The 18,072-nt window shown below is 43.5% G+C and overlaps 1 protein-coding gene across 4 annotated transcripts in view; it reads right to left on the bottom strand.

Annotated features, from left to right (window-relative positions):
* Nucleotides 1-18,072, bottom strand: part of LOC110495440 (serine/threonine-protein kinase 11-interacting protein) — a 44,598-nt gene that overhangs the window by 10,662 nt on the left and 15,864 nt on the right. For all 4 annotated transcript variants that reach the window (XM_036951943.1, XM_036951946.1, XM_036951945.1 and 1 more), the window contains exons 18-22: nucleotides 13,396-13,568; nucleotides 10,462-10,777; nucleotides 8,331-8,440; nucleotides 7,556-7,653; nucleotides 6,505-6,683 (exon numbers count right to left, since the gene is read on the bottom strand). In XM_036951943.1, coding sequence (XP_036807838.1) covers nucleotides 6,505-6,683; nucleotides 7,556-7,653; nucleotides 8,331-8,440; nucleotides 10,462-10,777; nucleotides 13,396-13,568 — 876 coding nt within the window. The remainder of the gene's footprint in view (nucleotides 1-6,504; nucleotides 6,684-7,555; nucleotides 7,654-8,330; nucleotides 8,441-10,461; nucleotides 10,778-13,395; nucleotides 13,569-18,072) is intronic.

The following is an 18,072-nucleotide window of genomic DNA, read 5'->3' as shown; positions in this document are numbered from 1 at the left end:
GGCCTACCTGTTTAAATAAAGGTTAAATATAAATAAATAGATACAATTTAAATGAAAGAGATCAGAATTGGGCTGCCTGTGTAAACACAGCCAGAGAGTAAGAGAGTCACACCCAAGCAGATCGGATGAGGACTAGGGACAATTCGGGTTGCAAAGGGAGGATATCTTACTGGAAATTTGTAAAGAATGTTGGTTTCTTTCAAGGATTTTATGTACTCTATCACAATACATCTAGTGGTCCTTTTGGGTACTTCAGATTTGACAGGTGTCTAATCATCACTGGCCCTCTGTGTGGCCTTGTCACATGTAAAATATATGAACTCATTTAATAAGATGATTTTCACAAAAATAATTGAATGACAAAGCTGAAAACATTATCTTAAATATAACCATAAACTTAGTGAATACCATTGTTTAATATGAGGATTTCAGCATGAAATATATTTTACAGTGGGGCAAAAAAGTATTTAGTCAGCCACCAATTGTGCAAGTTCTCCCACTTAAAAAGATGAGAGGCCTGTAATTTTCATCATAGGTACACTTCAACTATGACAGACAAAATGAGAAAAAAAATGATGAATTTATTTGCAAATTATGGTGGAAAATAAGTATTTGGTCACCTACAAACAAGCAAGATTTCTGGCTCTCACAGACCTGTAACTTCTTCTTTAAGAGTCTCCTCTGTCCTCCACTTGTTACCTGTATTAATGGCACCTTTTTGAACTTGTTATCAGTATAAAAAAAGACACCTGTCCACAACCTCAAACAGTCACACTCCAAACTCCACTATGGCCAAGACCAAAGAGCTGTCAAAGGACACCAGAAACAAAATTGTAGACCTGCACCAGGCTGGGAAGACTGAATCTGCAATAGGTAAGCAGCTTGGTTTGAAGAAATCAACTGTGGGAGCAATTATTAGGAAATGGAAGACATACAAGACCACTGATAATCTCCCTCGATCTGGGGCTCCACGCAAGATCTCACCCTGTGGGGTCAAAATGATCACAAGAACGGTGAGCAAAAATCCCAGAACCACACGGGGGGACCTAATGAATGACCTGCAGAGAGCTGGGACCAAAGTAACAAAGCCTACCATCAGTAACACACTACGCCGCTAGGGACTCAAATCCTGCAGTGCCAGACGTGTCCCCCTGCTTAAGCCAGTACATGTCCAGGCCCATCTGAAGTTTGCTAGAGAGCATTTGGATGATCCAGAAGAATATTGGGAGAATGTCATATGGTCAGATGAAACCAAAATATAACTTTTTGGTAAAAACTCAATTTGTTGTGTTTGGAGGACAAAGAATGCTGAGTTGCATCCAAAGAACACCATACCTACTGTGAAGCATGGGGGTGGAAACATCATGCTTTGGGGCTGTTTTTCTGCAAAGGGACCATGAATGGGGCCATGTATCATGAGATTTTGAGTGAAAACCTCCTTCCATCAGCAAGGGCATTGAAGATGAAACGTGGCTGGGTCTTTCAGCATGACAATGATCCCAAACACACCGCCCGGGCAACGAAGGAGTGGCTTCGTAAGAAGCATTTCAAGGTCCTGGAGTGGCCTAGCCAGTCTCCAGATCTCAACCCCATAGAAAATCTTTGGAGGGAGTTGAAAGTCCGTGTTGCCCAGCAACAGCACCAAAACATCACTGCTCTAGAGGAGATCTGCATGGAGGAATGGGCCAAAATACCAGCAACAGTGTGTGAAAACCTTGTGAAGACTTACAGAAAACATTTGACCTCTGTCATTGCCAACAAAGGGTATATAACATATATATATGTATATAACAAGTATTGAGATAAACTTTTGTTATTGACCAAATACTTAATTCCACCATAATTTGCAAATAAATTCATTAAAAATCCTACAATGTGATTTTCAGGAATTTTTTTCTCATTTTGTCTGTCATAGTTGAAGTGTACCTATGATGAAAATTACAGGCCTCTCATCTTTTTAAGTGGGAGAACTTGCACAATTGGTGGCTGACTAAATACTTTTTTGCCCCACTGTATATATTATTTGACATTTTTTACACACTTATTTGACTATGTATTTGTTGCCAATGTCTCAGCATCAAACTGGTGGCAGCTGTGAAAAAAGTAAATGGTTGGAAGAGCTGTAGAGTTAACTGAAAATAATACCATTGTTGATTACATGCTTTTTTCATTAATTAGACTATTTTCACTTGAACCATATAGTCTATCTACCAGAAACTGTTATTTTATATAAAAAATGAATACTATTCATGATAAAAATAAAAAAAACATTTATTCAAGTATAAATTACCAAGGTTACGATAGATTGCAAAGATTCTGTTAAATTACCATAATTACTGAAGATTCCGGTAACTTTGGTAAGCTACCGGTAGCTTTGCAGCCCTAGGGACAATAGACAGAGCTAATGTTAGACTATTACAGTCTGTGGTGGGTTAGGACTAGAAAGCTGACAGGTCTCTGATTTCAGATCTAGAATTACATCTCCATGGCAGCAGGTGAAAAACACAGGTTGGAAAAGGTACAGGAGAACAATGTGCTAGGTCACACTCACAGCGACAAAATACTTCCCTGTGGGGTGGTAGCAATAGGGGAACACAGGGCCACAGGCAAATGCCAAAGTTAAAAAGGTGGAATTGAAAGGGAGGTTGAGTTTAAAAAGGGAGTCACACTGAAAAGAGTGAAACAACCAATATGAAGAAAAACAGAGTAGGAACACCCTGCCCCTATCCATGTCCAAGTTCAACAACAACAGGGATGAGAAATAAAGACATTGCGTGGCACCAGTGGACTATTCTGGCTCCCAATACCTGTATAAGATTCAACCTCAATTCTTTTGCCATTGTTTCTTTCCCTTTCTTCCCGGGGGAAACTGATCTGCCACACTAACGTTCCAGACCAGGACGAACATCTAAAGTGAAGCCTACGGGACGACGCATGGTGCTGGATTAAAAAGGACAACCATTAAAGGGACGGTATTGTTGTCCCTCTGAGCTCTCCTTTAACCGCTTATCTTCTGGTGGGTTCTAGTGAACCAATAGGAGACCACACACACCTCTATTCAGGACATTATTCAAGGTGAAGCAATGCAGAGATTTAGCCTTTTGGAGCAGAGGACAAGGTGGAGCTTGCAGGACAGGGCAGGACAAGGTGGGACAGGACAGGGCAAGTTCGGGCCTATTTGGTTTTATTATCCCAGAGAATAACATCTTGTGACCAACACCAACTTCTGCCATCTTTAAGCTGCACGTGCGGGAGTCAAGAACGTCGCCCTTTTTAATCTAAACATACCCTCCTGACAGTGTACACCGAGTATACAAAACATTAGGAACACCTGCTCTTTCCATGTCATAGACTGACCAGGTGAATCCAGGAGAAAGCTATGATCCCTTACTGATGTCACTTGTTAAATCCACTTCAAATCAGTGTAGATGAAGGGGAGGAGACCGGATAAAGAAGCCTTGAGACATGGATTGTGTCTGTGTGCCATTCAGAGGGTGAACGGGCAAGACAAAAGATTGAAGTGTCTTTGAACAGGGTATGGTAGTAGGAGCCTGGCGGACCGGTTTGAGTGTGTCAAGAACTGCAACGCTGCAGGGTTTTTCACGCTCAACGGACATCCAGCCAACTTGACACAACTCTGGGAAGCATTGAAGTCAACATGGCCCAGCATCCCTGTGGAACGCTTTCAACACCTTGCCCCGATGAATTGAGTCTGTTCTGAGGGCAAAAGGAGGTGCAACTCACAATTAGGAAGGTGATCCTAATGCCTTGTGCACTCTGTGTATGCATGTGTTGCATGATTTAGTGGACCACCGTCACCATGACGAGAGGATAAACAAGTACAGGGATCGGTCACCCATGGCGACAGGCCTGGCTGAAAGAGCATAGAGCTGTAAAAGGAGAGCGGATCTGTGTCGGCGTCTGGAATCTGTTCTGGCGAATAACGTTAGTCTCCCTCCTGCCGGTTCAATCACAGGACCCTCTCCACTAGGTTAAAAACCACTTCCAACCTTCCCAAATAACCTTGCTTATTTTCACAAGGAATAGTTGGACCCTCAGCATCCATCCGGGCGAAACCGAACACTCTCGGCCCTGTCGGAACAGCAGACCACGGGGAAGGGAGAGCGCGGGAGTGGGAACAGTACGGCCAGGATACGCCGAATCTGAATGGATTTCCAAGGAAAACAGGGCAGAGTTTAGCCCAGGTCTGAGACAGTGGGAAGTGACACTGTGTTGGTATTGCAAGGGTATCTGACAGGGTTAAACTTGAGATATGACATCTGCTTATATCATCCATCTGCTTACAAGAGAAGACACTGAGTTTACTATGCAGTTAAAGGGACTCTTCACCCAAATATCACTCAAGATGCTAATTGCTGCTGTTGATAAGTAAACAAATCATAAAATGTTGATTTAGTTGCCTGGTATCCATAGATGAGGTCCGTTTGTAATTTGGGAGCACTACCCCTTAACTTGATAGTTAGTGAAGGAGACAGGAACAGTTTTCCGTTACCTTTCAGGAATGCAGTGTCTGGATCCAACCCACACAACCAAACCAAAACACTCCTGCCATGACCATTTACAAGCATTGCAAACCTCACCAAACTACTTACCAGACAGACCACATATTTTTACCCACTGTAGGTCTGTACGGGGCAATAAGGGCATTTAAATTAGCAAAAGCCGAGACATTGTTCAGACAAGTCTTTGATTGACATGGTGACCTGTACTGACTCCTCCGGAATATCAAGTTCAGACTTGTCCAGCCTTCTTCCTCATTTCAATAAAACATTTTCAAACCCAGTGAGCAGTGGACAAATCTGTCCCTACTAGCTTCTTCTCCTTGGGGTAGTAAAACCACATGCGAGTTTCCTCACAGTCCCAGACCCTTTCCTTCTCCATGTTTGTAGCCCTCACCACTGACCAGGCGTGACCACATCTGTTCTGGGAATGCCAGCCCCGTCTGAAAACTGCTTTTGTTATAGTAAAGGTATCCTTTGGTCCTTTCCCTGAGACAAATATTGTAACAGCTGTTATGGGGGCAATATCAGAGCTCTGGACTGAGTTTTCAGGCACATAATAAATAGTACCAGTTTCCTCAAGGGGAGGAAGAGCAGGGCAGACTAGGAGTGAAGGCCGGAGATGAAGGATGGTGCCAAAGCCAAAACTGAGAAGGCACCTAGTTATTTAGCCCCCCCCGTCTTTCTCCCACCCCCTTTCTCCCTCTGCCAACTGGACAGGACCAGCCATGTTGTCTGTCTGTAGCACATACCTCAGAACCAGGCTCAACTCTCCAGTTCCTCCTCCTCCTTCCTCAGGAACACAACAGAGGATATTTTAAGACGTATAGGAGATGATCCAACTGGCAGGTTATAGCAGAGCCCTGTGACAGCCTCTCTCTATGGGGCCATTCAGCTTTGCAATACAGAGTCCAAGCCCAGAATTGGACTGGTCTAGCCGGCTATGTGGTCCCAGTGACTGAAAAGCTGGACCCGTCCTCAGTCGTTGAGAGGAAGGAGAAAAATCATCTTTGACGAATCCAGACAAGGACATAACCTCAGAAACAATTATTCCAACAGGCCTCACAGTACAATAAAAAGGACCACCTCTAGGGAAGCTAGAGCATAGACTTGGAAGAGAAGAGAACTCTAATGAGGTCTATTATGCTCTAGGATTTACAATGTATCTACACAACATAGACTCACTTCGACAATATGACCCCTTTCGAGGCCAGAAATTAATATTTGATTCTGGACCCTCACAATCAAAAGGCAGAGGGAATTCCGAATAAGAATCTGAGGACATCTGAACCGTACCATCACTTTCAGAGGCTGAGGGAATTCCAAATAAAGATCTGAGGACATCTGGACCGTACCATCACTTTCAGAGGGAGAGGGAATTCCAAATAAAAATCTGAGGCCATCTGGACCGTACCAGATTAGCTAAAGAGTTGATCTGGAAAACAGTCAAATAATGAATGGATCTGAGTGATTATTGATATGACTGAATGAAAACATGGAGTCCCCACAGATAAGACAGGACAAACTCAGGTCCACAGAGCCTTAGCTGAAGATCGTTTGGCCATGGTGCTTCCCCTTGCTACCAAAGGGACTCCATTAAAAGAGTGCTCTAGTGAAGTAGTGAGGATAAGTTGTGAGAGTCAGAGAGGGGAGTGTTGATCTAATAAAACTCAGCTTTCCTCTCTCTCTGCTTCTGGTCTTGCCTTGCTGACAGGCTAGGCAGGGTGTAGTCACTGTGAGCAGAGGAGCATGTGATTAACATACTGAGAGGGATGAGAGAGAGAGCAGGAAAGAGAGAGAGAAAGAAAAGGTGAGACGGATGGAGAGAGCGAGACAGAGGGAGAGAGAGCAAGAGAGGGACATATTGTCCTAAGAGCGAGTACGCTCCACTCTAATATCCCCAGGAGGAAGGCCCTTAATTCATGAGATACAGATGCATGCAACACATGTGCAGTGTGTGTGTGTGTGGGGGGATGCGTCTTGCCTGTGAAGAGGCTGAAGAAGCGTTTGCAACGCACGCTGTCCCGTACTAGCAGGGTGTAGGCCACAGGCCCGTCCTCAAACTCCATGTGGATACTCTGGGAGCCCAGTCCCACCTCCAGGTAACTCAGCTCTGTGATTCCATGGCTCTCCCTCTTCTGCAGCCAATCACAAGGCTGCCCTCTGCCAGGAAGAGAACAATGAAGACGGGAAAGTGTGAAAGAAATATAATTATTATTTTACTTGCATGTATCCCGCCTATTACTTGTTTCCTTGAGTCTACTCACGTTTAAGGTGTATATGTTTTTGTTTGAGCATTGTTTGCTTCTGCAATTTGTCAGACAGCCACAGACAGCCAAGTCACAGATTGCACCTTTAAAAAGCAGCGAAAGGTCATCATAAGAATATCACACTGTTGCGCAACCAGACTTGGCCGTTACACAACTTCCAGTGCGTGCTCAGGATAGTGGGGGTGTGGCCTTCTGGGGTCAGAATCCCAGTAACTTTATAGGGACCGTCGCAGCATGAGACTCAGGCCTGTCCAACACCGTACTACTCACACTCCTGGGAGGAAGCGGAGGCAAGCCAACATGCTTTTGATGAGGACAAAAAAAGCCATTGATACAGGGCTTACAAAGTCCTTGATATAGTGTTCGCACTATATCAGAGGGAACGTGGAGCCACTGATATAGGACATGGGAGCAGTGGCTGGGGAGATGTGTAGGTCCACCACAAAGACCAGGGCTGTAATGGATTTGACGATGTGGCCCAGAAAGTCTGTTAGTATTGGGATGTGGTGGGTTACATAAAGCAGTGGTGATCCTATAGTGTTGGTCTGCTCCCTACCACACCTGTTGCTGCTCTCCCCATAAATGTCATATATAGCTTTATAGAATAAACTGTAGTCTACAGACCAAATGCCTCTACAGACAATACCTTCATGACAGGCACAACCATTTCTGTGACCACAGAATATGTACTTGAATGTTTATTTTTAATTCCAGCCTTCTCTTGTGTGATGCTCTTCAGTGTGACAGGTCAGGTGGTTAACTTACTCCATGTCGGATGTCACTTCCAGGAAGTAGATGCGTTGGTCAGACACCACCAGGAACGAGGGGAACTCCACCGGATCACCAAACTTCACGGTCGACACCTACAACAAAGATAAGATGTACACACGTTAAAGATTCCACAACACTTAAGTGCTGCAAATAACTTTCCCTGAGGAAAATGATGACTGCATTCAGAGCTCTTCTTAAACAGACTGTATAAGAACAGATCAGTTACTGCTTAAAAAACACCTAGAGTAAGGTCTAGCAACAAAGTCACATCAATCTTCATTGAATACTGTGTAGGCCCAAAAATAAAACAGTTGAGCTGTTGAAAGAGAAAAGAGAGCCAGAGGGGAGAGAAGCACGTGTGACAAGATAAATAAACATCAGATGAATGAGCATGTTATGAGCTGGATCTCCTGTCTCCTGCTGGGGTTGCTTGTGTCCTCTTGGCTCCCTCTCCTTGTCCAGGTGTCCTGAGCAGTAAACCAATACCCCTCCGCTCCACAGGGCTCCCAGCATGCATTACACATGGAGGAGCTCATCCAAGGTCATTGTGTGGTGGGTGGAGGTGGCGATGAAGAGAGAGGGGGGGTGGTGCAGGACAGCGAGAGAACAGCTGGGGGCAAAAAAGCAGCCAGGAGCAGATCACAAGAGCTGGAGTCGACCGGTTTTGGCTGGGTTAGCAGTTCATGGAACTTCTGAGCAGAACTGCTGTGACCGGATTCAGCCTCGTCACTGAACTGTTAACCGTTGTCAGAACATTGGTTCTGCTAACCTTGAGAAAGGAGTGGAGCTCCTCTTCCTCTTCAAACACCTCCACATCTAAGAAGAGCTTCAGCCGATGGTCCACCGCCTCATAGTCCTCTGAGAGAAGGTCCAACTGGCCTACAGACACACAGGTCAGAATAGTGTTAGGGTAACATTTATAACCAACACACAGGGACAGCAGTTAGCTTATCATAACCAACATACAGGGACAGCAGTTAGCTTATCATAACCAACATACAGGGACAGCAGTTAGCTTATCATAACCAACATACAGGGACAGCAGTTAGCTTATCATAACCAACATACAGGGACAGCAGTTAGCTTATCATAACCAACATACAGGGACAGCAGTTAGCTTATCATAACCAACACACAGGGACAGCAGTTAGCTTATCATAACCAACATACAGGGACAGCAGTTAGCTTATCATAACCAACACACAGGGACAGCAGTTAGCTTATCATAACCAACACACAGGGACAGCAGTTAGGTTAGCATAACCAACACACAGGGACAGCAGTTAGCTTATCATAACCAACACACAGACAGCAGTTAGGTTAGCATAACCAACACACACAGGGAAAGCTGTTAGCTTAGCATAACTGACACAAAAGGAAAAGCAGTTAGCTTAGCATAACCAACACACAGGGACAGCAATTAGCTAAGCATAACCAACACAGACACACAGTACTAGTTTACAAACAGTACAGTTAGTATGCAACAGCTAACAGACCCAATAACATTTTGGCTATGTAGTCCCTACTTCCCCTTTCAAACAAATATATTTTCCAGTTATTACCTTGGCAGATCACACTAAACTGATAAAAGGGATGGGTGTCTCACAATTGAACATATAGATTTAACCCACCCTCCCACTAAATCTAAACTGTCTCTAAACTGTAGTTTATGGAGCATTATGTTGTCGCTGTGTAGTAAATATAACTTGGCATAGGGCTGCTGGTCCATTTAGTGCAAGGTGACACACATACATCCCAGAGACAATAGATAGTAACTAACTGCCAGGAAACTGGTCTATTGACTTTGTGGCCATCATTCACTAGGCCTCTCTGAATCTGGTCCAATGCTACATATATCACATATATCACATCTCAACGCATCTAACATTCCCTTTTTGATGTGCGATATTCAGATCAATGTGTCCCAAATACATGGAAATCAGATCAGAGTTGTTTTCATCTATATGTAGTAAACTGGTGTTAGACTAAAGAACTTGTTCAACAAAATATATGCGTTATCATCCTCTCAGAAGTTGTCTCAAATTAGCGTCAGCTCAGCGGCTTTGGGATGGGTCTCTGCAGTGGCGTGTGGTTTTTAAACAAGGATTCCATGTTGTCAGTCATTCAGCATCTCTGGCTGCTACAGTATACCAGAGGGAAATATAAAGGTCTATTATACTGTGTATATACAGCATTTATACTCCCTCTAAGATCACTCTTTCTCTCTCTCCTCTCTCCATTCCATTGTCTTCTCTGTGGAGGCGAAAGCATTCCTTCCTCTCCCATCAGTTCTAATAGTAACGGTCTTACTAAACCATATGAGATCTTACTGTAAGACCCACAGACAGAGACCCAATGGGTCAGCCTGGGAGACTGTCACCAACGTCAAATAACCTCCTATGGATTGTTGTGTTATACTCGTTCTTGCAAAATCAAAATATGCATTTCCTCCTTGTCTCCTATCACTAGGGCCCTGTGTTTTGGACTATCATCTCACATTACCTGGATTTGAACCTTTATTTTAAACCTTTTCCAGAAATGTGAATTACACCAAAAATGAAAGCAATTGTCTGAGGATGGTGCTGGACCGACTAACATAAAAATAAAAAAAGGGAGCCATTTGATGAACAATCTTTAAATAAAAAGGTTCAAATCCAGGTCATGTGATCACTTCTATTTCAGGATCATATCCATTTTATGACTTCATCTGATGGCTGATAAAAACCAAAAGGTCCCAATCAAACAATGTTATTTTGTTCATGCCTTTCACCATCACAATACACAGATGTTAAATCTTAGCAATAACATTGGTTATTGCAGAAGTATTCAAAATTATATATTATGACTACAAAATGATGTCTATGCAAAGGGAGGAGGACGCAACTTTCTCCAGGACCCACCTGGACTGGCTTGTTCTGAATGCTGATCCTGGGGTCCAGGTGAGGTAGCACTAACAGCATAGCTGTAGCTCCCTGCTATACCTCCTTTACTCTGGCCCTCTGTACTGTAGAAGCTGGCAGGTTGGGACAGGCTCCGGTCACGGCTCTGGTCCTCCCAGGTCTCCCCCAGGGAGAAGGAGCTTCCTTTGGCTGAGAAGAAGGAGGTGGGGTCCTCCATGGAGATGCTGGTCTGGATAGTGTCCTGGGTTGAGGCCTTCATGGCAGGGCTGCCGAAGTGGCTGGCCCTGGCAGAGGAAGGACCTTCCATGATGGGGTCCTAAAAACAGAGGGAGGGGGAATATGGGAGATTTATTGACACTACGGCGGGGCCTGAAAGCTGATTGGGAATACTTGGTCTAGGGTAATCAAACTGGGGTACGCGCAATGCCGCCAGGGGTAGGCCAAATAAAAATGTGATTCACATTTTAAAATACATTTTCAAACAGTCCATTTAGATTTTTCAACGGGCTATACATTTGGGTGAGTTCCCCCCCCCCCTCGCCTAAGTAGCCTCGTTTCACTGCCAAAAAATGTAACGATCTCATGTTCAGCGAGACAACACATTGTCAAATACAGGTAGCCTAGTCAAATAATTAACATCCAATCACATTAACGGTTACTCTCTCACGGGAATTCCACTAACGGTCCGTATGTAGCCAAAACGTAGGTGCTGCTCATTCCGTTTGCTGGTGGTGGTTAATGGTTACAAAAAGTAAAGCCCGCGTCTATAGAGACTGGTACTACCAGCAGTACTGCACCTGTCGACGACAAGTTGTTCTGCTTCCACGAGCACATCCAATGCTAGCATCAGTAATTCTACATTTGTTGTTAGCCCAGCTAGCATGGACACTGCCAGTTGTGAATCTGATGCAGCCGAAGAGCTACTGCCCCCTTACTCGGGAAAGCACCGAACAACAGACAGGGACGTTGGACCATCGAAGAGGCGCAAGTATGATGAACTTTCCTCAGCCACAGTGTGTTATATGTGCAAAAGTACTATCTCACAACTCAATGAAACCTTCACTCTTGCGCAGACATTTAGAAACAGAACATGCCTATTTGAAAAATAAGCCACAGGAGTTTGAGTGAGAATTAAGACGTTTGATTAGTAAAAGCAACAAATACCATTAATAAGAAGGGGCTAGAAGCGTCTTATATGGTGAGCTACCGAGTGGCTAGGACAGGCAAGCCCCGTACTATTGTGGACGACTTAATTCTTCCTGCTGCAAAGGATATTGCTGGGACAATGCTGGGGGAAAGGCCCCCCAAAAAACTATACAGACAATGCCTTCATAAACAACACGACGCATCAGTGACATGGCAGGAGATGTTTTGAAACAATTACTGCTTCGCAAACAAACCAGTGAATTATGCGTTACAGCTGGATGAGTCAACAGACGTGGCGGGCCTGGCACAGCTCCTCCGGCCTGTTACGTTTATGGGGGGTCAATTAAGGAAGACATCCTCTTCTGCAAACCACTGGAAACCAGGACAACAGGATAGGATATTTTTTAAAGTACTGGACAGCTTTGTGACATCAAATGAACTTTGGTGGTCAAGATGTGTTGGTATCTGTACTAATGGCGCAAAAGCCATGACAGGGAGACATAGTGGAGTGGTAACGCCCATGAAAGCAGTTGCTTCCGATGCTACTTGGGTACACTGCAGCATCCACCGAGAGGCTCTTGCTGCCAAGGGAATGCCTGACAGCTTGAAAGACACTGGACACTACAGTGAAAATGGTTACCTTTGTTAAAGCAAGGCCCCCGAACTCTCGTGTATTTTCTGCATTATGCAATGATATGGGCAGTGACCTTGTACCGCTTCTACAACATACAGAAGTGTGCTGGTTATCAAGGGGCAAAGTATTGACAGTATTTTTTATTGAGAGACGAGCTTAAAGTTCTTTACTGACCATTTTCACTTGTCTGACTGCTTGCATGATGACGAGTTTCTCACACGACAGGTCTATCTGGGGGATGTTTTTTCTTGCCTGAATGATCTGAATCTGGGATCACAGGGACTCTCCACAACTATATTCAATGTGCGAGACAGAATTGTGGCTATGATTAAGAAGTTGGAGCTCTTCTCTGTCTGCATTAACAAGGACAACACACAGGTCTTTCCATCATTGTATTATTTTTTTGTGTGCAAATGAACTCAAGCTTGCGGACAATGTCAAATTTGATACAGCGAATCAGCAGGTACTTTCCCGAAAAGGACGACACAAACAACTGGATTCATTATCCTTTTCATGCCCTGCCTCCAGTCCACTTACCGATATCTGAACAAGAGAGCATCGTCAAAATTGCAACAAGCGGTTCTGTGATTTCTGGATTGGGCTGCGCTCAGAGTATCCTGCCTTGGCAAATCGTGCTGTTAGGACACTGATGCCCTTTGCAACAAAGTACCTATGTGAGAGTGGATTCTCAGCCTTCACAAACATGAAAACAAATACAGGCACAGGCTGTGTGTGGAAAATGATTTAAGACAGACTCTCTTCAATACAACCCAACATAGCAGAGTTGTGTGCATCCTGTCAAGCACACCCTTCTCATTAACCTGTGGTGAGTTCTTCACAATTTTCAATAAACAAATAAGGTTTTATGTAAGATGGTTATGGTCCCACGAGCCGGGTTGTGACAAATACTCACTCATTCTTATGTTTTCTAAATGTATCGTATAGCGTGTGTGTGGCAGGCTTACAATGACTGCAAAAAATATATATTTGAGAGTGCGCTGACCCTGGTGCTAGAGGGGGTACGCAGCTGGAGGTTGAATGTTTGAAGTAGTACGGGACTATAAAAAGTTTGGGAACCACTGCCCTAGACTTTAAAAACATGTTCATCATACAACAACATATTTAAATAAGTCTTAGACTATAAAATCTCAAACCTTGTTGCCAGGGTGACTGGGAAGAGGTGTATCTCTGTGGTTGAAGGTAAAGTGTCGGTCAGTCCCTTCTTGGCATGGGGAACCATGGACGGGCGTACTGGTGGAGGGAGCTGATTGGCCAGCCAGCTGGACCACATGATCACTACCACACTCAGGACAGATGACGGTACTTCCTGAAGACGTTGTGTAAATTGATAAGTAACAGAAAATAAATACATTGTTTCAAAAAGGTGTTATACTTCAGTGTGAATTCATACGTATTGGTAAATTAGTGTGTTGTAATGGTTTCATTCTTGTACACCAAAATACTTGTTTTAAAAAGGCAAAATTCTGTGCATAATCTGCTCTTTAAAAACAGAGTTCATGACTAGACACTTCAGCATTCCCTTGGTGTAGATGTCGTACTCAGCATATACAGTGGGGCAAAAAAGTATTTAGTCAGCCACCAATTGTGCAAATTCTCCCACTTAAAAAGATGAGAGAGGCCTGTAATTTTCATCATAGGTACTCTTCAACTATGACAGACAAAATGAGAAGAAAAAAAAATCCAGAAAATCACATTGTAGGATTTTTTATGAATTTATTTGCAAATTATGGTGGAAAATAAGTATTAGGTGACCTACAAACAAGCAAGATTTCTGGCTCTCATAGACCTGTAACTTATTCTTTAAGAGGCTCCTCTGTCCTCCACTCGTTACCTGTATTAATGCACCTGTTTGAACTTGTTATCAGTATAAAAGACACCTGTCCACAACCTCAAACAGTCACATTCCAAACCCCACTATGGCCAAGACCAAAGAGCTGTCAAAGGACACCAGAAACAAAATTGTAGACCTGCACTAGGCTGGGAAGACTGAATCTGCAATAGGTAAGCAGCTTGGTTTGAAGAAATCAACTGTGGGAGCAATTATTAGGAAATGGAAGACATACAAGACCACTGATAATCTCCATCGATCTGGGGCTCCACGCAAGATCTCACCCCGTGGGGTCAAAATGATCACAAGAATGGTGAGCAAAAATCCCAGAACCACAAGGGGGGACCTGCAGAGAGCTGGGATCAAAGTAACAAAGCCAAGTCAGTAACACACTACGCCGCCAGGGACTCAAATCCTGCAGTGCCAAACGTGTCCCCCTGCTTAAGCCAGTACATATCCAGGCCCATCTGAAGTTTGCTAGAGAGCATTTGGATGATCCAGAAGAATATTGGGAGAATGTCATATGGTCAGATGAAACCAAAATATAACTTTTTGGTAAAAACTCAACTCGCCGTGTTTGGAGGACAAAGAATGCTGAGTTGCATCCAAAGAACACCATACCTACTGTGAAGCATGGGGGTGGAAACATCATGCTTTGGGGCTGTTTTTCTGCAGAGGGACCAGGACGACTGATCCGTGTAAAGGAAAGAATGAATGGGGCCATGTATCGTGAGATTTTGAGTGAAAACCTCCTTCCATCAGCAAGGGCATTGAAGATGAAACGTGGCTGGGTCTTTCAGCATGACAATGATCCCAAACACACCGCCCGGGCAACGAAGGAGTGGCTTCGTAAGAAGCATTTCAAGGTCCTGGAGTGGCCTAGCCAGTCTCCAGATCTCAACCCCATAGAAAATCTTTGGAGGGAGTTGAAAGTCCGTGTTGCCCAGCAACAGCACCAAAACATCACTGCTCTAGAGATCTGCACGGAGGAATGGGCCAAAATACCAGCAACAGTGTGTGAAAACCTTGTGAAGACTTACAGAAAACGTTTGACCTCTGTCATTGCCAACAAAGGGTATATAACAAAGTATTGAGATAAACTTTTGTTATTGACCAAATACTTATTTGCAAATAAATTCATAAAAAATCCTACAATGTGATTTTCTGGATTTTTTTTCTCATTTTGTCTGTCATAGTTGAAGTGTACCTATGATGAAAATTACAGGCCTCTCATCTTTTTAAGTGGGAGAACTTGCACAATTGGTGACTGACTAAATACTTTTTTGCCCCACTGTAAAAGGGATATGACTAACTACATTCCAACTAGAAGTTACAACTGTCAAAAGCCATAGAAATCTGTAGAACAAACTCTCCCTGAGCTCTGGGCATGTCAGAGCATGTAGACATTTCAGGTCTGGGTTGTTGAGGACCAGGAGAGGAGGGCTAAGCTGATACCAAGTGCTTCAAGCGATCGGTCTCCGCTAATTATAGCGGTTAGTTAGTCGTCTGTGGGACCAGCAGTCAAGAGTTAAAAGACCAACAGGAATGAAAAGCTACATTTGGGGTGTTTGAGGGATTTGTTCTGGTAAATTAGTACTTAAGAAAGAGAGTTGATTAAAATAGTTGATAGAAGAACCTCACAAGCACTGTCAACAAAGTTTTGACAGCCAACTTATAAGGAAAAATGTGGTCGCTTGGACCATAGCCGTTAGGTCTGTTGCCATAGTAACTTCAAGAGGTTTTAGAACGACTTGTCATCGAACCTCCGCCCACATCTGTGTGACGTCTGTCAGGGCAGGAAGATAAGGTGATCCTGCACGCTGCCAGTAGAGCCCTGTCCTTAAGATCAGACCTGGAGATCTCTATCAGAGAGATGGAGATGACTGAACATGAGCAAAATAAAAGGAAACACCAACATAAAGTGTCTGAATATGGCGTTGGGCCACCATGATGTGCAAAAACAGCTTCAATGCGCCTTGGCATAGATTCTACAAGTGTCTGGAACTCTAATAGAGGGATGCGACACCATTCATCCATGAGACATTCCATCATTTGGTGTTGTTGATGGTGGTAGAAAAACACTGTCTCAGACGAGGTCCAGAATTTTTTATTTTACCTTTATTTTACTAGGCAAGTCAGTTAAGAACAAATTCTTATTTTCAAATGACGGCCTAGGAACAGTGGGTTAACTGCCTGTTCAGGGGCAGAACGACAGATTTGTACCTTGTCAGCTCGGGGATTTGAACTTGCAACCTTTCGGTTACTAGTCCAACTAGTCCTAGTCCAACGCTCTAACCACTAGGCTACCCTCTCCGATAAGTGTAGGGATGGGCGATATGGCCTACAAATCACCTCAATATTTTCAAACTCATGGGCTGAGTAACGATATTTAGCTTGATTTTTTAAAATCTATATTCTCTAATTAAGATTTTTTTGTACAATTAAAAGGTCAAATACACTGCATTTCAAACAGTCAGTAATAATCTAATTAATTCAGGGTTAGTGAAAGTATACCTATGCTAAATATAAGCCTTCCACAACCAAGACCCACTAATCATTTAATTATTTTATCAAAACCCGCATTTTTGTTTTGCAATAATCAGTGATCTGGTGTTCAAGTCTGTCTAGTAAGATGTCATTTTTGATCAAATGTTTACCAGAACTAAGCATAACGCACATTCACTAATAATGACTAACTTCTTGTGGCAGGCATTATAGAAAATTAACACAGGTCTCATACAGTGCCTTTGGAAAGTATTCCGACCACTCGACTTTTTCCACGTTGTTAAGTTACAGCCTTATTCTAAAACAGGTTGGAATAAAAAACAGAAATATCTTATTAACATAAGTATTCAGAACATTTGCTATGAGACTCGAAATTTAGCTCAGATGCATCTTGTTTCTTTCCATTGATCATCATTGAGATGTTTCTACAACTTGATTGGAGTCCACCTGTGGTAAATTCAATTGATATAAGGTCCCACAGTTGACAGTGCATGTCAGAGCAAAAACCAAGCCATGAGGTCGAAGGAATTGTCTGTAGAGCTCCGAGACAGGATTGTGTTAAGGCACAGATCTGGGAAAGGGTACCATAACATTTCTGTAGCATTGAAGGTCCCCAAGAACACAGAGGCCTCCATTTTCCTTAAATGGAAGAAGTTTGGAACCACCAAGACTCTTCCTAGAGCTGGCCACCCGGCCAAACTGAGCAATCGGGGGAGAAGGACCTTGGTCAGTGACCAAGAACCCGATGGTCACTCTGGCAGAGTTCCTCTGTGGAGATGGGAGTACCTTCCAGAAGGACAACCATCTGGAGTTGGCCAAAAGGCACTTAAAGGAATCTCAGACCATGAGAACAATATTCTCTGGTCTGATGAAACCAAGAGTGAACATTTGGCCTGAATGGCAAGCATCATCTGGAGGAAACGTGGCACCATCCCTATGGTGAAGCATGGTGGTGGGCAGCATCATGCTGTGGGGATGTTTTTTAGCGGCAGGGACTGGGAAACTAGTCAGGATTGAGGCAAAGATGAATGGAGCAAAAATACAGAGAGATCCTTGATGAAATCCTGCTCCAGAGCATTCATGACCTCAGACTGGGGCGAAGGTTCACCTTCCAACAGGACAATGACCCTAAGCACACAGCCAAGACAACACAAGAGTGGCTTCGGGACAAGTCTCTGAATGGTGTACCAAGCTTGTAGCGTCATACCTAAGACGCGATGCTGTAAATCGCTGCCAAAGGTGCTTCAACAAAGTACTGAGTAAAGGGTCTGAAGACTTACAGTACCAGTCAAAAGTTTGGACACACCTACTTATTCACGTATTTGTCTTTATTTTTACTATTTTCTACATTGTAGAATAATAGTGAAGACATGAAAACTATGAAATAACATAAAATCATGTGGTAACCAAAAAAAGTGTTAAATCAAAATATATTTAACATTTAAGTTTCTTCAAAGTAGCCACCCATTGCCTCGAT

This window comes from Oncorhynchus mykiss, chromosome 18 (genome assembly GCF_013265735.2).
Source record: "Oncorhynchus mykiss isolate Arlee chromosome 18, USDA_OmykA_1.1, whole genome shotgun sequence".
NCBI classification, from domain to species: domain Eukaryota; kingdom Metazoa; phylum Chordata; class Actinopteri; order Salmoniformes; family Salmonidae; genus Oncorhynchus; species Oncorhynchus mykiss.
Note: the sequence above shows the minus strand (reverse complement) of the source record. Positions and strands in the feature narration are given on the sequence as shown.